The 20538-nt window shown below is 38.4% G+C and overlaps 1 protein-coding gene across 18 annotated transcripts in view; it reads right to left on the bottom strand.

Annotated features, from left to right (window-relative positions):
* Positions 1-20538, bottom strand: part of LOC119864445 (rho GTPase-activating protein 20-like) — a 136605-nt gene that overhangs the window by 101712 nt on the left and 14355 nt on the right. For 12 of the 18 annotated variants that reach the window (XR_005373977.1, XR_005373976.1, XM_038564789.1 and 9 more), the window contains 4 exons: positions 19505-19651; positions 17053-17167; positions 14525-14597; positions 4859-5026 (listed from right to left, as the gene is read on the bottom strand). Coding sequence is in view for 16 of the 18 variants with exons in the window: in XM_038564789.1 (XP_038420717.1) it covers positions 4859-5026; positions 14525-14597; positions 17053-17167; positions 19505-19522 (374 nt within the window). In the remaining 2 variants the exon portion in view is untranslated. Of the gene's footprint in view, positions 1-4858; positions 5027-5961; positions 6272-14524; positions 17168-19504; positions 19652-20492; positions 20531-20538 lie in introns of those variants that run through there. The other 6 variants (XM_038564784.1, XM_038564785.1, XM_038564782.1 and 3 more) reach the window with 5 other exon arrangements.

Here is a 20538-nt window from a genome sequence, read left to right as displayed (position 1 = left end):
ATCTTTATGCCAGAAGGTAAGCCCCAGTGAACTGGGGAGTTTTGCAGGATTCTAGGGAGATATCCTGTTTTCTAAGATAGAGGCATTCTCTTACAAATGTTGGGAGCAGGGGTCATAGTCTATTCTGTAACTATTCGTCATTTCATGACAGTGAGTTAATAGTCATCTTCATCTTTTGACCAAATTAAATTCATTTTTTATTTCATTTCTACATTCCTTAATAACTAATGATGAGGAATGTGATGTCTAAAGAGGGTGTGAGCTAAGTTCAGTCCCTTTTTCTAAATTTTTCACGGGTTTCTACTAGTACAAATATCTTAATATTTTATCAAATAGATACTCTTCTCTCTTTTTAAAATATTTATTTTATTTATTCACGAGAGGCACAGAGAGAGAGAAGGCAAAGACATAGGCAGAGGGAGAAGCAGGCTCCCTCTGGGGAGCCTGGTGAGGGACTTGATTATAGGACCCTGGGACCATGACCTAAGCCAAACACAGACACTCAACCACTGAGTCACCCAAGGGCCCCAAGTAGATACTGTTCTTAAAAATAAAGTAATTTTTATTTTAATTTTTAAAGTACTTTAAAGTACTTTAATTTTTAAAGTAATTTTTATTTGAAAAATAACTTATTTAGTATTCTAATGAATACCAAAAATGATAAGGAAGATTCCATTTGACTTCAATTCTTGTGAACACAAGTTTCTAGTGTATGAAAGAAGTGAGAAAAATCCCCAATTTTCACTATTAGTAACATCTTGTACAACTAGAGAAATAGAATTTCTGTGTGAAGAAACATTTAATTCCCCTCATTATTACACACAAGCCAAAATTCACTAATTCTGACTGAAAAATAGGTAGAAATTAATCAACTATTTATTCAATTCTGTTAAATTCTGTAGTGTCAACCTAAAGATGAGAGAGTCTCCAGCTGAAGCCTGAGGGTGAGCTGAGGTAAAATGGAACCTGGGTCAGCCTACCCCCTTTTTTATGGCTAATTGGAAAAATTAGGCACTAAACTCAGATTATTCATTTGAATAGATTGATTGAGGGTATTGATTCCTCCATGTAAGACCAAGGCATGACAGGGATGAAATATGTTTTTTTATTTCAGGGGCTATTTCTTCTTAGTTTTTTCCTTCTAGAAAAAAAGGTAAATTTTTTCATATTAACAGTGATCAAAAATATACCAAAATATTTACTATGGGAATGATCTCATAGTAGTTTTCTAAAGATTGTGGCAAGCATTAAGTGCTGCTTGCTACTGCTATGGATGAAATTGTGTCTCCCTCCCACTGCTTTCCCGCCTTCTTACCATAAAGCCCTCTCTGCCAGTATCATCATGTTTGGAGATAGAGCTTTTGAAGGTAATTAAGTTTAAATGGGATCATCAAGGTCAGGTCCTAATCCAGTAAGATGGATGGTCTTGTAAGAAGTGGGAGAGATCTGTATGTGTGTACATACATGCATTGAGGACATGCCTTGGGGTACACAGTGAGAAGGCAGCCGCGTGCAAGCAGAAAAAGAGCTCTCACCAGAACCTGACCATGATGATATCCCGAACTTGGAATTCTAAAAATCTGTGTTCTCTCTATATCAAAGACCTTGGGTTAAATATGAAGTTAACATGCCTGTGATCACTTACATTTTCTAATATTACCAATGTATAATATAAAGTATATAAGATAATCTTTTGGGAACTGAGTCTCTTTCAAAGAACATTAACAAATAAATTGATAAAGATTTTGTCACATAAAAACCCTTGAATAGACATAAGGACATATCTCAAAAGCAATATGTGAAAGATGAAAAATGTTCAACTTGTTTTGTCATAATGAACCATTCGAAATAAAAATTCAGCCCTTCAATAGATGCAACTCTCTAGTGGAAAAACAACACTATCTTTATATAAAAATCTTTTTTTTTTAAAGATTCTTTTTTTAAATTTTTTTATTTATTTATGATAGTCACAGAGAGAGAGAGAGGCAGAGACACAGGCAGAGGGAGAAGCAGGCTCCATGCACCGGAAGCCCAATGTGGGATTCGATCCCGGGTCTCCAGGATCACGCCCTGGGCCAAAGGCAGGTGCCAAACCGCTGCGCCACCCAGGGATCCCCTAAAAATCTTTTTAGTAGAACATCATAGGCTCTGTAAAACCCGCTGAGAGGTAAGCAGCACCCAGGACAATAAATAGTTCTAGTAAGAAAAGGAAAGTCTTCTCCTGTCCCTAAATGCTATAATAATTACAAAGATAAAAAAAAAAGAAGAACATATTCCCCTTATAAATTGAATATGGTCTGCAAGGTCCTAACAACCAGGAAATGAGTTTGCTATTTGTTAGCATGTCTCTTGGGCTAAGGATGGAAGGGTACAACATGGTATGGAAGGAAGAACATGGCCTTCTGATGAAGGCAGGCCTGGGTTGGAACCTCTTGCATGATTTCCCTATGTATGACTGGACCATTTCTGAGACTTCCTCTGTTCCCATTTTCATCTCTGCAGCCTGTGGATGATAAAAAATATGGGCCTTGGAGGGCTGTGAGAAAAAAAATTTTTTTTTCGATTTTTTTTTAATTTATTTTTTATTGGTGTTCAATTTACTAACATACAGAATAACCCCCAGTGCCCGTCACCCATTCACTCCCACCCCCCGCCCTCCTCCCCTGAAAAATTTTCTTTATTCATGAGAGATACACAGAGCAAGGCAGAGACATAGGCAGAGGGTGAAGCAGGCTCCCTGTGGGGAACCCGATGTGGGACTCGATCCCAGGACCCAGGGATCACGACCTGAGCCAAAGGCAGATGCTCAATCACTGAGAAACCCAGGTGGGTGAGGCATCTGTGATGTTCCTAGTGTGGTTCCCAGCATGCATCCCACATATTTTGGTCTCCCATACCCACCTTGGTTAAATAAAGAGAATGGTAACTAGCCTGCATTTTTAAAATAATGACTTGGCCTTCTATCAGGAGGAAGAGAGTCTTTCATATGGACCTCATGCCAAGGCCTGGACATTCCTTTTCTCTTTGTCCTCCTTATGACATCACCACCTTCAAGGTTACATCTATGGGCAATTTCCCTAGTCTCAAATATATTTTACTACTATCTTTGACTCTGATTTTTTTGATGGCTGTACTTGCTTCATTTTTCAATTCACTAAGCATTCTGATCTATTTCTTACCAAGCAGATTGGAGTTAGTTGTTCACTCAATGTAAAGGAAGGGTCGATTTCAATAATGAAAGAATCTAGGTGTTCATGGAATGTTGTATGAAATTCAGGAAAAAAGAGAGAATAGAAATGGTAGCATCACATAGTGAATAAAAGCCTGTGCTTTGAAATAAATAGACCTGATTTCAAATGTAGACTCTGTCCATTACTAATATGGTAACCTGGGCAGATCCATTAGACTGCTGAGCATCAAGGTTCTCCAATATAAAAATACTCCCATCTCACAGGGTCATTGTAAAGTTAGACAAAATTAGGTACATAAAGTTTTTTAGCATAATATCTGACATGTAGTAAGCCCCTGATAAATTGTTATTAATGTAACTCAGATGAGTATATCATTTTGCCAAATTATTACTAGCATGTCGTACCTATGACATGGCATAACTGAGATCTAGGGTGAAAGCAGGAAAAAAAAAGAGGGAGTTAGTTTTTTCTCATGACCAAAAAACTTCTTGATATTTTGTTTGTGGGAGTGTTCTTGGTCTTCCACGTTTTGTGAATAATGCAAACAGAGATGGAGTAAGTAAACAGGTGACCTTCCATGACCTGCTCCCAGACATTTATTGAGCAATCATCATGTTCTAGACTGGATATTCAATGCATTTGTGTTCAGGGTTGAGAGGAAAGTACACACAGTCAATTCTTTCTCCTACATTCCATCTATCTGCTCCATCTTTTTTTTTTAAAGATTTATTTATTTATTCATGAGAAACACAGAGAGGAGAGAGAGAAAAACAGAGACACAGGCAGAGGGAGAAGTAGGCTCCCTGCAGAGAGCCTGATGTGGGACTCAATCCTGGGTCTCCAGGATCATGCCCTGAGCTAAAGGCGAAGCTAAACCCCTGAGCCACCCGGGCTACCCTGCTCCATCTTTCCTTTTTACTAAACTGCTAAGATAGAGCCCTGATACCATCCATCAGGACTATTGCCTCCCCTAACTACTCTCCCTGCTTCCACTCTTGCTTACCCATCCATCTATTATCTAGCAACAGTCAGAAAAATTTGCTAGAAATATAAATCAGATTTGGTTAGTCCCCTAATTACAAATCCTTTGGCAAAATATCTCCACTTTCTTACCATGGCCTGTGAAGACCCTGTGTGACTAGACCCCTGAGCATAGTATCATATCTGATAGCATGGCCTATGCTCTGGGCTCTAGTCAAATCAGGCTTCCCTGAGCCCCTCTCTCTGAGGGGTCAGATTGTACCCATGTAGACCTGCAAGTCTCTCAGCCTCGATGGCTCAGGCACAATGTGGCTGCTTCTCCTCTCATAGATTTGATTTTAATGCTCCACCTCAGAGAGGCCCTCCTAGACTATTCCTAACATGTTCCCACCCTCTCTGCACAGCCCCCTATCCACCTTCTATCAGCAGCACTAATCATTATCATTCCCCCTCTTATTTTATCATTTGTTAGTCCCAGGCAGGAGAGACATTGGTCTGTCACATTGTCAATTGTATTTGCTGCAGGGACATGACACAAAAGAAGACCTCCAGAAGTACTCATGGAATGAAGGACTCAAGCATTGGCAAACACAAAAGGGAAAAAATGTTATGTTTTCGTATAGTAAGGGTTAATGGGAATGCATTTTTTTTGAGATTCACAAGAGCACGAAACATGGTACACCTACTTGGTATTAGACATCAGTAATAAATTGCTGTACAAGAAAAGCTGCCACTTCTGCCTCCTCCAGCCTTTCTTGAGCTCAACGGGGCCATGGATGAGCAAGGTACGAGTGGCACCCTCAGATGATGTAGTGCTTTCGCTGTGGGTGTCCACCTCCACAGACGAGGTCTTCCTGCAACACATCAAACACAGAGCAGTTAGTTACTGGTCAAATACACAATATAGTTTAATGCCAAGTTTCAAGGTTCACACAACACTAAAATGTAGTCTCAACCCCCAAAGCAGAGCTCCAGAGCTCAGAATCAGGGATCCCTGAGTTACAGAAAGCTATAGAAAGAGGTGAGGTCACTTGGGAAACTGATGCAGAGGGAGGACAGTTTCAAGGACAAAGCCCTTGGGCATGCGAACACTTAGAGGTGTGGTGGAGAAAGCTGCAGAGCTAATTGTGAGCCATTAGGTAGGCGAGAGCCAAGAAGCCAAAGGTAGAGCAGATTACAAGAAGGAGAATGAACAACAACAACAAACAGGACAACTTGTGGCCTAATATAAAATAAAACAACGTGTGAAGAATTAATTACAAATTGCTTTTATGTTAAGATAAAATGAAGATAACTGAAGATCCTGGAAGTTGACCCCCATCTTATCTAATTCAATATTCAAAATTGGGGTAAAAATTCTCAAAGATCAACAAAAATATTGGAAACCTCAGAAAGTTTCTGAACACAAGAGTTTAGCTATTACTTGGCTGAGCTCTGACAGGACTTCCTGGTCAAAATAGGTAATAAAACAACTCAATTGAGCAGAGTGTAAAAATTCTTTCATAACTAAGACAGGTATTTTCATAGACCCACTGAAAACTGTCTCACAGAGAGAGAGAGTTGGCTCTCTCATGGAGCCAAGAAAGTGTCTCCGCCTCCCCCAAGGATGTATAAAGCCTGCTCCCTTCTGCTCAGCAGCACTGAATCTTATGAACAGGAGCAGCTTTTCAGGAAGCTGGTGCTGGAGTTACTAATTAGTTTCTATGTATTAGAGGAAACAAAAGAAAAGAACAGTTCCTGTTATTGCCGGTCTGTTTGGATGGTCAGAAATAGTGGATCAGAAGACTACCTCATGCGCTGAAGCCTTGAATGTCCACCTGTAAGCTCAGCGTGCTTTCTGATTGACGGGAACATCCTTTTCTCTTCAATTCGCGGGACGGGAAATCGAGTGAGTCTACAGCACTTGGCAGAGTACTGTCAAATGCTTGAAGCCTGAAGATTCCGCAGCGGTCCGCGGTCACTGCCATTATGATGTCACATATTCAAAGCTCATGTTGTAACTGCCAAACTGACATACTGGTTTCCTTATCTTGGCCTCCAAGTTTTGACTTTTTAAAAGTAATCATTTTATTTTGAGATAACTGTAGATTCATTTGCAGCTGTAATAAATAACACAGAGAGATGACATCAGTTTTTTTACAGATGGAGTCTTCCAGAGACACTTGCATCACCACAAGGGTCCTTCCTATTCCCCGATTACAACCACACAAATTTCTTTCCCCCTCCACCACCTCTTTAATCCCTGGCAATCACAAATCTGTTCACCATGTGTATAATGTTGCCATTTCAAGAATGTTATACAGATGGGATCACATAGTTTATGAAATTTGGGGATTTCCTTTTTCCCATTTGATGTAACTGGAGATTCATCTAGATGGCTGCAAGGATTCACAGTTCATTTCCTGGTGTCCCTTAGTAGTACATCATGATATGGATGTATCACAGTTTGCTTAACTACCTGTTGAAGGAGTTCGAAGTGTCTGCAGGTTTTGGCTGTCACTAATAAAGCTACTATAAACATCTGTGTACAGGTTTTTGTGTCAGCGTGAAGTCTTCACTTCTCTGGGCTAAATGCCCAGGATGGGAAGAGCCAGGTCATATGCTAGGTATGTTTTTTTGTTTTTGTTTTTGTTTTTTGTTTTTTTATAGTTTTATTTTTTATTTCTTAGGAACTGTCCAACTGTTTTCCAGAATGGCTGTGCCATTTCACATTCTCCCCAGTACTGTGTGAGTCATTCAGTTTCCCCTCATCCACACGAACATTTGGTGTTGTCATTTTTTATTTTAGCTATTCTGATAGCTATGTAGTGTGATATCTCACAGTGGATTTCACTTGCATTTCCCTAATGGTTAGTGATACTAACCATTGATTTGCCACCTGGACATCTCCTTCAGTGTCAAAGCACCTACAGGAGCCTGTTAAAAACATGTTACATGAAGACAGTGTTCCCTTTCCACTAGGAAACTGATGGTTTTACAGATTAGGAGGCTCCTGCGCATACAGGTTGGACTCTGAATCCAAGCAGCCGTGACATAATATGAAGGATTCAAATCCAACTGACTCAGGAGGTCACACAGCCTCTTGTGAGGGCCCCCCACCCCCACCATGGACAGTGTCTTTCTTTGACAACTGTGGAGGACAGAAATTTGATCCTACAGACAAAGTTTGTGGTTTCCCTTACAGGCTCCTGTAACAGGCATGTGAAAACCTATCTTTTATGCCCCACTAGACTCTATGGACCTCAAGGAAAGAGTCTATGTCTGATTTATTATTAAATTCACACAAACATTGGCACATCAGAGGAATAAAAAAATTCTGTATTGAACAAGTGAATGAAATAGTTTTCTGGCAGGGATGGACAGGGAAAAAGGCATGACATAAAATAGTCTTTCTCTTATTTACTTTATTCATTCAACAGATAGTGTTTGGACCTGTACTAGGAGAAAGGCACTTGATAGGTCTGGGCAACAGGGAGCCAGGCCCAACTCTCAAAAACAGGATTTAAGTGAGGAGGGGGAAGACAGATATTAAACAGAGAATGTCATCAATAACTGTCTAACACAACCTCTGGAAAGTACTGCAGAGGAAAATTAAAGATTGAGGTGAGAAATTTAGGGAGGGACTTGACACCTGATTTCAATTATGGAGAGGAAGGCTTCTTTGACGAGCTCATTTGAAATGACCTTTAAAGAATAACTTGGGATTACTTAGAAGAGAGAAAGAGGAAGGAAGGGGGAAGGGAGGGAAGATACATTTGTCAGTTGAAGGGACAGAATGTGACTAACTGATGTTTCAGAAACATGGAAGACTTTGCTGGATTGGAGACACAGGCAGAAGGTTCAGGAGAGTGAAATCGGCCTGTAAATTAGGTAGAGGTGAGAGCACAAGTCCTGGTAGTCCTTTTAGACTTTATTAAGGCTTCTCATCTTAAAACCAAACTAACACAGAAGTGGCATGTAGATAGTGGCCTCCAGGCTTCTCACCACATTTATTTATTTTTAAAAAATATTTTATTTATTTGAGAGAGAGAGAGAGAAAGAGACAGAGAGAGAGAGAGAAAGAGACAGTGCATATGCACAAGAGGTGGGGGCGGAGAGAGAGAGAGAGAGAGGAAGAAGCACAAATGGTGCTGAGTGTGGATTCTGAGCTGTGGCTCTGTCTCATGACCCTGAGATCATAACCCTGAGCCAAAATCAAGAGTCAGAAAGTTAACCAAGTAAGCCACCAGGCACCCCTTCTCACCACTTTTAAAGGACAAGTGCTAGTCTGGCCATGCTTGACTGTATTTAGAACCATGGAGGCTCATTGGGCAACACTTTCTGGCCTCCCATCAAGCACCTGTCAAAATCTATTTCAGGTAAAAAATAATCTATTTCAGGTAAAAAATATAGGCAGACTTATCTCTGCACCTTCCCCAATTCTCAGATTATGTCCCATTCTCTGCATCTCCCTTCAGAGAGGTTAGAGATTTAGAGGCCGGGAAAACTTCTCTCCTTTTAGAATCTCGTCCTGTTGATCAATTCTGATATGCATCAGACTCACTTGGGAGGCTTTTCAGGCACTCATTCTGAAACTGCCTCCTCCAGAGGTTCTGATTCATCAGATCTGGAAAAAGCTCTTTGAGTGATTCTTACATGTAACCAGGATTGTGAGTCACTGGTTTTAAGGAATTAATTGAGAAAGATACAGTGTTTGATAGTATCTTCTCCTTGTAGTAAAGCAAAGGAGAGAAAAGTTTGTCTGAGAAAGATAAAGGGAGCTTCTTTTACCAGGTCACAGTTACCTTTGCAGTAATAGCTAAAGCTTAATTTCTCCCATAATACCATTGTGATTTATTTTAATTTGATGAATGAGCTCTAAATAGAATAATAATGATAGGGTCTGTTTTCTTTTTTAAAGACTTTATTTATGTGTTTATTCATGAGAGACACAGAATGAGAGAGAGAGAGAGGCAGAGACACAGGCAGAGGGAGAAGCAGGCTCCATGCAGGGAGCCCGATGTGGGACTCCATCCCGGGTCTCCAGGATCATGCCCTGGGTTGAAGGCAGCGCTAAACCGCTGAGCCACCCGGGCTGCCCTGGTCTGTTTTCATCTATTTCACCGAACACCTATGTTTTCAGCCTAAATATCAAATAGAAGAGATACTTTAAGGTGATCATTATGCCCATAATACCATATTATTGATCTATTGTCAATTTTTGTCAATACCATACTGTTTTGATTATTACAGCTTTGTAATATATCTTGAAATCTGGGACCGTGATACCTCCAGTTTTTTTTTTTTTCTTTTTCAAGATTGCTTTGGCTATTTGGGGTCTTTTGTGGTTCCATGCATGCTTATGAATTACTTGTTTTAGTTCTGTGAAAAATACTATTGGTTCTTTGATAGGGATTCCATCAAATCAGTAGATTATTTTGAGTATGGAACATTTTATTAATACTTGTTCTCTCATCAATAAGCATGGAATATTTTTCCATTTGTGTTGTCTTCAATTTTTTTCAATATATATATATATTGAATGTCTTCAATTTTTTTCAATATATATATATATATATACATGTCTTTCACTTCCTTGTTTAAATTTATTTCTAGGTATCTTATTTTTGGTACAATCATTAATGGGACTGTTTCTTAATTTCTCTTTTTGTTCTTCATTATTAGTGTATTGAAATGCAGTGGGTTTCTGTATATTGGTTTGTATCCTGTGACTTTCCTGAACTCATTTATCAGTTCTAGTCCATTTTTGGTAGAATCCTGAGGGTTTTCTACATATAGTATCATGGCACCTGCAAATAGTGAAAGTTTTACCTCTTCCTTACCCATTTGGATGCCATTTATTGCTTTTTCTTGTCTGATTGCTGGGGCTAGGACTTCCAGTACTATGCTGAATAAAAGTAGTGAGGGTGGAAATCCTTGTTTTGTTCTTGATCCTGGGGAAAAGCTCTCACTTTTTCACCACTGAGTATGACATTAGCTATAGTTTTTTTCACATATGGTCTTCATTCTGTTGAGGTATGTTCCCTCTAAACCTACTTTGTTGAGTTTGTATCATGAATGGATGTTGTACTTTTAAATGCTTTTCTGCATCTATTAAAATGATCATGGATTTGACCCTTCTCTTGTTGATGAGATGTATGATGTTAATGGATTTGTGAATATTGAATCACATTTGCATACTAAGAATAAATCGCACTGGATCATGGTAAATGACTTTTTTAATGTATTGGTGGATTTGGTTGGCTAATACTTTGTTGAGGATTTGTACATGTATGGTCCTTAACCTCCACGTGTTTGAAGGCCTTCCAAGCTTCTTGTTGTGATTTAGTTCTAATTTCAAGGCATTATGGTCTGAGAATATGCAGGGGACGATCCCAATCTTTTGGTATCGGTTCAGACCCGATTTGTGACCCAGTATGTGGTCTATTCTGGAGAAAGTTCCATGTGCACTTGAGAAGAATGTGTATTCAGTTGAGTTTGGATGTAAAGTTCTGTAGATATCTGTGAAATCCATCTGGTCCAGTGTATCATTTAAAGCTCTTGTTTCTTTGGAGAAGTTGTGCTTAGAAGACCTATTGAGTGTACCAAGCACTATTAGATGTCACCAAGTATAAGTGTATTATTATCAAAATATGTCTTAATTTTGGTTATTAATTGATTGATATATTTGGCAGCTCCCACATTCGGGGTATATATATTGATAATTGTTAAGTCCTCTTGTTGGATAGATCCTTTAAGTATGATATAGTGTCCCTCTTCATCTCTCACTACAGTCTTTGGGGTAAGTTTTAGTTTATCTGATATAAAGATGGCTACCTCTGCTTTCTTTTGAGGACCACTTGAATGGTAAATGGTTCTCCAACCTTTTATTTTCAGGTTGTAGGTGTCCTTCTGTCTAAAATGAGTCTCTTGTAGACAGCAAATAGATGGGTCCTGCTTTTTTATCCAGTCTGAAACCCTGCGCCTTTTGATGGGGTCATTAAGCCCGTTCACATTCAGAGTTACTATTGACAGATAGGAGTTTAGTGTCATCATGATATCTATTCAGTCCTTTTTTTGTGGATTGTTCCACTGAACTTCTTCTTAAAGGGGAATTTTAAGAGTCCCCCTTAAAATTTCTTGCAGAGCTGGTTTGGAGGTCACATATTCTTTCAGTTCCTGCTGGTCTTGGAAGCTCTTTATCTCTCCTTCCATGTTGAATGAGAGCCTTGCTGGATAAAGTATTCTTAGTTGCATGTTCTTCTCATTTAGGACCCTGAATATATCCTGCCAGCCCTTTCTGGCCTGCCAGGTCTCTGTGGAGAGGTCTGCTGTTACCCTAATATTCCTCCCCATAAAAGTCAGGGCTTTCTTGTCTCTTGCTGCTTTAAGGATCTTCTTTTTGTCTTTGGAATTTGCAAGCTTCACTATTAAATGTTGAGGTGTTGAGGGGTTTTTATTGATTTTAGGGGGGGATCTCTCTATTTCCTGGATCTGAATGCCTGTTTCCCTTCCCAGATTAGGAAAGTTTTCAGCTAGGATTTGTTCAAGTTTTATCAATTTGGTTGATCTTTTTAAAGAACCAGCTCCTGGTTTCATTGATCTGTTTTATTGTTTTTTTTGGTTCTATTTCATTTATTTCTGCTCTAATCTTTATTATTTTATTTCTTCTGCTGGTTTGGGGTTTTATTTGTTCTTCTTTTTCCAGCTTCTGTAGTGTAAGGTTAGGTTAATACTTTTCTTGCTTCTTGAGGTAGGGCTGGATTGCTCTGAAGTTCCCTCTTAGAACAGCTTTTGCTGGATTTCAAAGTTTTTGGACCAGTGTGTTTTCATTTTCATTGGTCTCCAAGTATTTTTAAACTTCTTCTTTGATTTCTTTGCTTAAAATTTTAAATCTTTGATTACATGTGTTCATCAGAAAACATTATGTAATGGCAAGAGCACGAGGTCTGGAATCAAATTACGTAGTTTTAATCCTTCCTCATAATTTACTACCTACATGACACTGGGTAAACTAGTTACACTTCTGAAGCCTCACTGTTATCATTTATAAAATCCGGATGGTGATAAAAGCACCTGCTTCATAGGGCTGTTATGAGAATTAAATGAGATCATACCGCAGAAATCTTAGTATGATATCTAACAGAGTAATCCTTCAAATGATTTACTTATGCTTATAGGAGACAATGAGACTTTTTATTCAGAAATAGTAACAATATCATGAGTATTCTCCATGACCAAAGATAGGGAGAGATTGTAGTAATGCCAATTGAGTAATGCAAATTGCCAAGTTCTTTGCCAGGCAGTTTATGGACATCATCTCATTTCCTTGCAGCAGGTTTGTGAGGTAAGAATCATTATTTCCACTTTATAGTTGGAAAAACTGAAGTTTAGTAAAGTTAAGGCACTGAAAACCACATACCTAATAATTCATAGAGTCAAGTTTGTCTAATTTCAAAGTCCTATAATATTTCCTTGCCTAAAGAATGTTTCCCTCCTGGAAGAGGAAAGAAAATATATTTTAAGCCACATCCCATTTAGGTTGGCTCACAAATTATTTAACTTAAACATAAGTGAGTGTTTTCATCAATTGTCAGTGTTTACGTAAGGTGCCCATGTCCCACTCTGTCTCTTCTCCCGGAAATGGCTGGTTGTGGATCCCAGAGCCACTGCTAGTACCATGAACTGACTGTCAGACAGGAAATTTGCAAAGCTCTCAATGTGGATAGGAGATTCCTGGGACTTTACAGAACAAGATCTTAGGTTTTAGACAGGCTGGGAGTAAGAGTCAGGACTGTGAAAGCCTAATGATTCCCCTCCCAATGTCCAGTGGTTCACATCTCATTGATAGATACCAGGCTATGAATTTGTGGCTAAACATTTCCACTGCCTTCTAAGCTTGATACCCATCCTGGATCAGTATTATGAGTAATCTCTATCCTGATTCTGGCACTCTGAATTTTCTACTACCACTAATTGATCTCTATAAAGAAGGAAAAAAGGGATGCCCAGGCCTTGGCAGTTGAGTGTTCACTCTACTACCCTTTGCTGCCCTCTACTGACCATATCTGGAAATTACATTTAACCTTCCAGGTCCATGTCCCAAAGCAGATAGAGATACTGCAGTGAGTGAAACCAGGCACACAAAATTTGAGATGCACCAAAAAACTAAGTAAATAAGATATGATATTTTAATTTAATATTTTTAGAAGTCAATTTTCAAAAGATACATGATGAACAAACTACCAAAATGTACCCTAAAACAGTACTACTAGCTTATGTGTACAAAGACCCTGCCATCCATCTTTTCATTCAAGAAAGAAGTCTAATACCACAGTAGAAAATCATGCTACCAGTGCTGATGAACCTTTTTCATCACTCGCATATTTGGGAAAAAGACCCATAAAATTTAGAATAAACCAAAAAAAAAAAAAAAAAAAAGGTGCAAGTGGAACAGATATTATAACAGTAGACTCCTGAGGAAAACAAGAGAATGGAAAAAAAATTAAGAAAACAAAACCAACTAACATCTTTAGAGTCAAGAAGCCAAAAAAGAGGTGGCTATGAAATAAGAACAAAGGCAGATAAATATTTCTTGTATATTAAAAGTATCATCGACCAAATTGAATTTAATAGAAAGTCTTGAAGATTGAGTTCAAGGAATCCCATTTGACCTTGGCACTTGGAACATTCATCTTTCAGTTTTCCTGACCTAAGGTTACCCTTTTTTTCTCAGTAACTAGAGCTATTTAGTCCTTCAGTAAGGAGTAATTTTAATCATTGGAATAACGGAAATGCTATTTTAATTTGTAGAATCAACATACAAACAAAGCTTGGAAGACAACAACTGTAAGAGAATCTGACTAATAGTAACACTGATAATATGAAACAATGGAAGTCTGAATATTAAAGCAGCAGAGAGATATGGAAGATAATGTCACAGATTTTTCTCACCTATTTATTTATATAGCAAGAAATCAATTATATACTGTCTAAAATTGATGTAACAAAATAGAGTTTAAGTATACTCTTTAAAATGATAATCACCAGAAATATCAAAGCAATGTAACTGGAAAAACATAGACATGGATGGATCAAAGAAATAAGTTTCTCATCTTCCAATAGATACTATCTAAAGTTGATAAACAAGATAAAAGGAGAAATCAAGTATTAACATATATTTCAGAGGTACTGTGATAACCACCAGGAGAACAGAAAATACTTAAAAACAGGGAGCTGGAAATGAGTCGGGGAACAAGTTCAGGCTGAGAATTTACTTTTCACTTGGTATCATTCTCTACTGCTTGATTTTTAAAACGTGTGTATGTATTAATTTTAAGTTTAAAAGTTAGAAGAAACAAAACCAACTCAACTTTTTGCAGCTGCAGCTCTTGGCACCACTTCCTTCCCATCTGCAATCTCTCTCCTCACACCAGTAGTCAGATCCTATGGAGGCAGGAAGGAATAAAAGAGACTAGAAAAGTTTCTGTCCTGAATTTAAGTTTTTTTTTGGAATCTTTTTGGTTTGTGCTTGGGTTCTATCTTTTCAATGGTGGAACTCTTTGGAATACTAACTTTTGACTACTTTAATCTGTGATATCTAGAATCTCCTTAAAGTTTTGCTAAACTTTGTTATCCTTCTTTTACTTCTTGACAAAAGACTAATCCTGAGTCATTGCCTCTTACTGTGATCACAGTATTTTATTTTCTTAGAATCTTGATTCTGGCCAACTACTGCTTTGCCTGGCCCAACTCAACCTGCCTAGGTAGGAATGAAATGTCTGTGGAAAAGAGATGACAATTATCATTTTCAGAATAAATGAAACGTCATATACTAGTAAGTTAAACATAGTACTAAGGGAGTAGGGTGATGTTCATCATCCCATTCCTCATGCATTTACAGAGGAGAGTGTACTTCCCTGTTCTAGAGAGAACAGACTTGGAAGAATTTGGGAGTAGAGGTTTTCTCTAGACTTGTGGTCTCACAATCTTGTACCAAAGTAGCCAAAACATGAGACACAAGACACAAAAAAATGAAGAAACCAGAATACCTATCTATATTTTTGAAGAAGGCAATAATGTCTCAAATGTCACTCTCTGAGAGAAAGTAGGTAATATATATGGGAGACCCGGGACACATCACCAAAACAAAACAATAACAACAGCAAAAGCAAAGGAATACCTATATTAAACATGTGGAAGCACAACTATTGATGGGCACTTTCTGCTCAGTCATACAGATTCACAGGCCGTGGATTCAGTGCTGGTGCAGCTGGCTGGCTTGCCACCAGACTGAGACCAGGTCCTCGCTGTCTCCAGCATAGGTGCTACTAAGTTATCTGCTGTGCTCTGATAGCAGTGTCAGGTGACATTACATAGTCACTTAAGTGGGGTACCACAGTTTTGTTTGTGACAACTTCTATAGTGGACAGTTTCTTTTGTGATTGCTGACCCCTTGGAGACTAGAACTAATTAGAGATTTGAAGCAACTTTGAAGAAGCTGAAGAAGCTATACTCATTCCTGTGAAATCCCAGGACACAGCTGCAGCTATAGGAACCTTGGCTCTGAGTAAAAGCCTCTGGCTGACACTGAGCCAATTGTATAAAATGGAGAGTGAGAGCATTTGGACTTTAAATAAAAGCTCATAGAGCTTTTATTTGCAAGGGGATTTAGTTTGTGGGGAAGTTGAGTAACAAAAATGAGTTTCATATTGTTCAAATTTGGGACATTTTAATATGGATATAGTTCTCTGTATTCATATCATAAAGTCTGGTGAGCTATTTTGGACAACATGACTGGGCATAATTAGTGATAAGAAATAGAATTAGAGAGTGAACTTTCAGCTTAGTACTATCTGACTCATGGTGCTAGTCTTTTATGGGCAAAAAGCAAAATGCCCTTCAAGAAGTCCCAGAAGGACTCTGTGTAGGGAGAAGCAGACTTGGGGACTGTGTGAGCACAGCAGCACTGTGAGCATGCACCACTCGGCTGAGAGGGACAGCTGCCTGGTCCCCTTCTGATGCCTGAGTACAAAGGGTTATGACATTGTTTCTCAGCCTTCCATCATGTGTACACCACCTTCATGACTTTTCTACAAATACATGTTTTTAAGTATTCAGCATGGACTTTACAATCTTTGCTCAGGGTAATATGTGTTAAAACATGTTAGGAAAAAAAACAGGTATCTTTCTGACTACAGATGAAAATACATACATAATTACTAAAACTGAAAAAAATATGCCTGTGAGTATGCTACTTAAACAACTCACATGATGCCAGTGGAACCCACAATGTAATATATTTAAAAAATTAAAAAGCTGGCAAACATTCAGAGGGATGCGCGTTATTCCCCTCTTCAGGATTCGACTCCAATCCTGATGACAGAACATGGTGTTGGAGAAGAGATTTGGGGTCGCTCTCTTCACTTTCTCACACCATCCCAAGCAACGTAGAACAGACCTTTTTTAAGACCTATAGAAGCTGTGTAGAGCTTTTGTACTTAAAGTGTTTCTTGGTCCCCTATTGGAGTGGGCTTGAGTGAGGACAACTGCAGTTTCTGGCCATCCCATGGCTTGTTTATGGAGATGCAGTAGCAAACCCTGTTTTTGCATGAGGTCTAAGCCTCTACCCAGCTTTACTAGGGAACCCTATCATTTGGATGATAACATACATTTCAATTGCCTTCTGTCTCCCCTTTCTCAAACTGGTTCCAACCCGTAAAGAAGTGCAAATTCCAACACAGCATGTAGTTACAAAAACAAGTGAAAGAATGAGAGAAGAAAACATTGATGGAAGAAAATGCATGATGCTATTATACAGCAAAAATACTATGTATATATAAAATTTAATGATAGCTTATTTTGAAAAAGTGTTTTTAAAAAAATGAATGCAACTCAATACTCAAATAGTGTTGAGTTCTCCTTCCCCAACTTGCAGGTAGAGTCATGTAGTATTCCAGTCTTTCTGGCTGAGTCCCTGCAGCTGGAGCAGGGCACCTTCCGCTGTTGTCTAGTTTCTGAAAACCAATGAGAAAGAATATTGGTTTAGGGTTAGGCCTGGGGCTAGACCCTGGATGTCTGAAGTTCAGCAAATTACCTAGCCTTCCTGAGTCTCAGGTTTTATACGTGTAAAATGGGAACAATAACCCCTCTAGATTTCTTGTGAGGATTAAGTAATAATGCATGTGAGTCAGTGACACTGCCGTTCAGAAAGAAATTTAGATCCATGTCTAGGTATCCACTGGGTATGTCCATAACTAGATAGTTTTTGAAGAGGTTTGAGATCTTTCCCTTGCATGGATAGTGGAGTATGTGTGGTCGTGCTTATACTCATAGGCTTTTTTTAGCACAGATAAAATGCCAAAACAATAAAGATTTTGATCTCATGTGTTCCTTTGTGCAAACAAGCTTGCCTAGCAAAATGGTGCAGATAAACGCAGATGAATGGACTTTATACAAATAAATGAAATGTTTCTCTAGTATAAAAATAGATCAAATGGTAAGAGCACAAAAGTAGGTGAAATGGTAACATAAACTGACTTGTGTAATCAGAGAGTCAACTCTTGACATTTTCCACTCTAAGCTTTTTCTAATAGTTTTCTTGCTAAGGCTACAATGTTTTTGCCATATTGGAAGAGGATTGTCAACTCTAATGAAGATTAAGTAGCTTTCCCAACTAGATTTTTTTAAAATAAGCATCAGTTAATGCTGCGGGCTTTCAAAGCCATATTCATGAAGAATGGAAAGATCTTTAAAGAGCTGCTCTTAGAGACTCCTAACTCTGGGAAATGAACAAGGGGTAGTGGAAGGGGAGGTGGGTAGGGGGATGGGGTGACGAGGTGACACGCACTGAGGGGAGCACTTGATGGCATGAGCACTGGGTGTTATGCTCTATGTTGGCAAAATGAACTCCAGTAAAAAATAAATAAAAAAAGAAATAAAAAATAAAGATCTGCTCTAAGAAGATGTAACTAATAAAATTTGAAATTTAGCAGCATTTCTATTCCATAGTTATTCCAACACCAAGTTTTTATCATGGTTACACTGAACAAAAATTAATTAAAACAGAACTTTACATATTTAATAAAAAGATGAAGATATTATTTACAACTTTAGCCAAAAATTAATTCCCTAAAGAGTAAAAGGCTATTTAATAAACAATTCTTTTGACTGGTTGGGAAAGTGTTGCACCACAGCTCACAAGTTCACACTTGATTTATTCTTTGAACGATATAGATAAGTTACAGGATTAAGTCTTCTGTCTTTTGGTTCCTGCCATTAATTGGTTAAAGTCATCTGAGGACAGTGTAATTACAATGCTCCCAAAGAAACCTGGAGCTTGGGATCCCTGGGTGGCACAGCGGTTTGGCGCCTGCCTTTGGCCCAGAGCACGATCCTGGAGACCCGGGATCGAATCCCACGTCGGGCTCCCGGTGCATGGAGCCTGCTTCTCCCTCTGCCTGTGTCTCTGCCTCTCTCTCTCTCTGTGTGACTATCATAAATAAATAAAATTAAAAAAAAAAAAAAAAAAGAAACCTGGAGCTTTGTAAAGTACAGTAAATGGAAAGTAATGTGTTATGGACATTCAATTGCTAAAAGGATGTAAAAGGGTAGGAGCCATTAGGAAAGGTGAAGAAACACTGCTCTTGATGAGCTTGCTGAGGAGCCAAATGAGCTTCTTGATCATGGACAGAAGAGACCATCTAAAGTTTAAAAAATGTAGAGCTGTTTGTGTGTCCATTGATCCTGCAATTCTACTTGTGCACTAAAGCAGGAAAATTAAATGAAATATTACCTAACAAATACAGGTGCTATGTTTTCTTCCTCTGATGTCTTTATATCTTTGTAGCCAGAAATCCCAAAGTTAATTTCCAATAGGAAAGGCTGAACATTAAAGTTAAAAGTTCACCTTAATTTGAATATTGTAGCATTAATGACATCTGGTGGAAAATGAGTTACAGTGTAGCATTATTTAGGTATCCTGATCTTTCCTTTATACTATCACTTTCTTTTTTTTTTTTTTTTTATACTATCACTTTCATCAGATTTTCACACAGCCCTCTCCCCAAGTCCATGAGAAGAGTGTACTTTCTGGCCCCATTGAAGTTTGGCTTAGCCTTAAGACTTACCTGCATCAGTGGAATATGGGCAAAAATGTCAGTGTGAAAGTTCTGAAGATAAGCTTTAGCAGTCCTGGTGAGGCATTGCCCCTTCAATGATAGGAGACACGTGCCCTGCAGATTTGCAGGAGAAGAAGACAAGCACTCCAGATAACCCACAGACTTACAGGGAAAAAATTGTTATTCTATGGTTGTTTGTGTAAAAGCCAATTAATACATGAGACTATTACACACCTCTGTGTGAATTCCCATGGAGGCTTGACTCCTCTCTCCAATTGATGACACTGGGAGAAGAATCCTGGAGACGTGTGGTTCAGTCCCTTCTGGGGCTCTATTTCAGACCCTGATAGGCCCAGTCGGAACATGTTTCCATTCCTCCACCTATGGTAAGCAAAACTGAGTCAAGAGTCCAGGGCAGGCCCATCAGGCTCTCTTAGAATCTTGGTTTCTCTGTATAACATGGTGTGGAAGTCATGTAGGGCTCTTTTTTTCTTCCAAACATTTATTTAAATTTTAGTTAACATATAGTGTAATATTGGTTTCAGGAGTATAATTTAGTGATTCATCAATTACACATAATACCCACTGTTCATAGGTCATTCGCAATTCTTGCATCTGTTGGTTTAAATATCTTCCTCTTAAAAAAATAAATAAATAAATATCTTCCTCTTAAGGTGGACTTCAAGGTATAGGAAAAGAGGGCAGGACAAGTTTAGTTGGAGCCATAGGCCAAAGCTTTTCCGATTGAGCTTTGCCAATAAAGCTTGTAGCTTGGCTCCCACTCAACTCTAATAGATGTACTAGTAGGAGTCAGTAGTGTTATAAGCCACAAAGTATAAGTGGCAATATTAGGACAGTTTAATTTGATGAATAAAAACAACTGACAGAAATTAAAGTATTATCCGTGACCTATTAAGAAAGTTGCTACTGGTGAACATTTTTCAGGGAATGACCACATTATTTCTGGTTATTTAGCAGAGTCATTTAGTGTTTCCTAAAGCAGTTACTGCTTTCTAAAAAGAATTTCAAACTTTTGTCCCAAAAGTAGGACCAGAATTGTTAACTCTTCATATTTTTACTGAACTTCCAGTTCTGTTTTCCTTCTCAACCTAATGTTTCATGTTTAGAGGTTACAAACAGCCCAGTATTTAAATGTTTTAATCTTACTAGTGTTCACTTTGTAACATACCTCATGTTTGGAAAACCAGACTCTTGACCATACCTTAATTCAACATCATTTTCATTTCTGCAGAACTACTTTATTTTTT

This window comes from Canis lupus, chromosome 19 (assembly GCF_011100685.1).
Source record: "Canis lupus familiaris isolate Mischka breed German Shepherd chromosome 19, alternate assembly UU_Cfam_GSD_1.0, whole genome shotgun sequence".
Taxonomy (NCBI): domain Eukaryota; kingdom Metazoa; phylum Chordata; class Mammalia; order Carnivora; family Canidae; genus Canis; species Canis lupus.
This window is presented reverse-complemented; position numbering and strand designations above follow the sequence as displayed.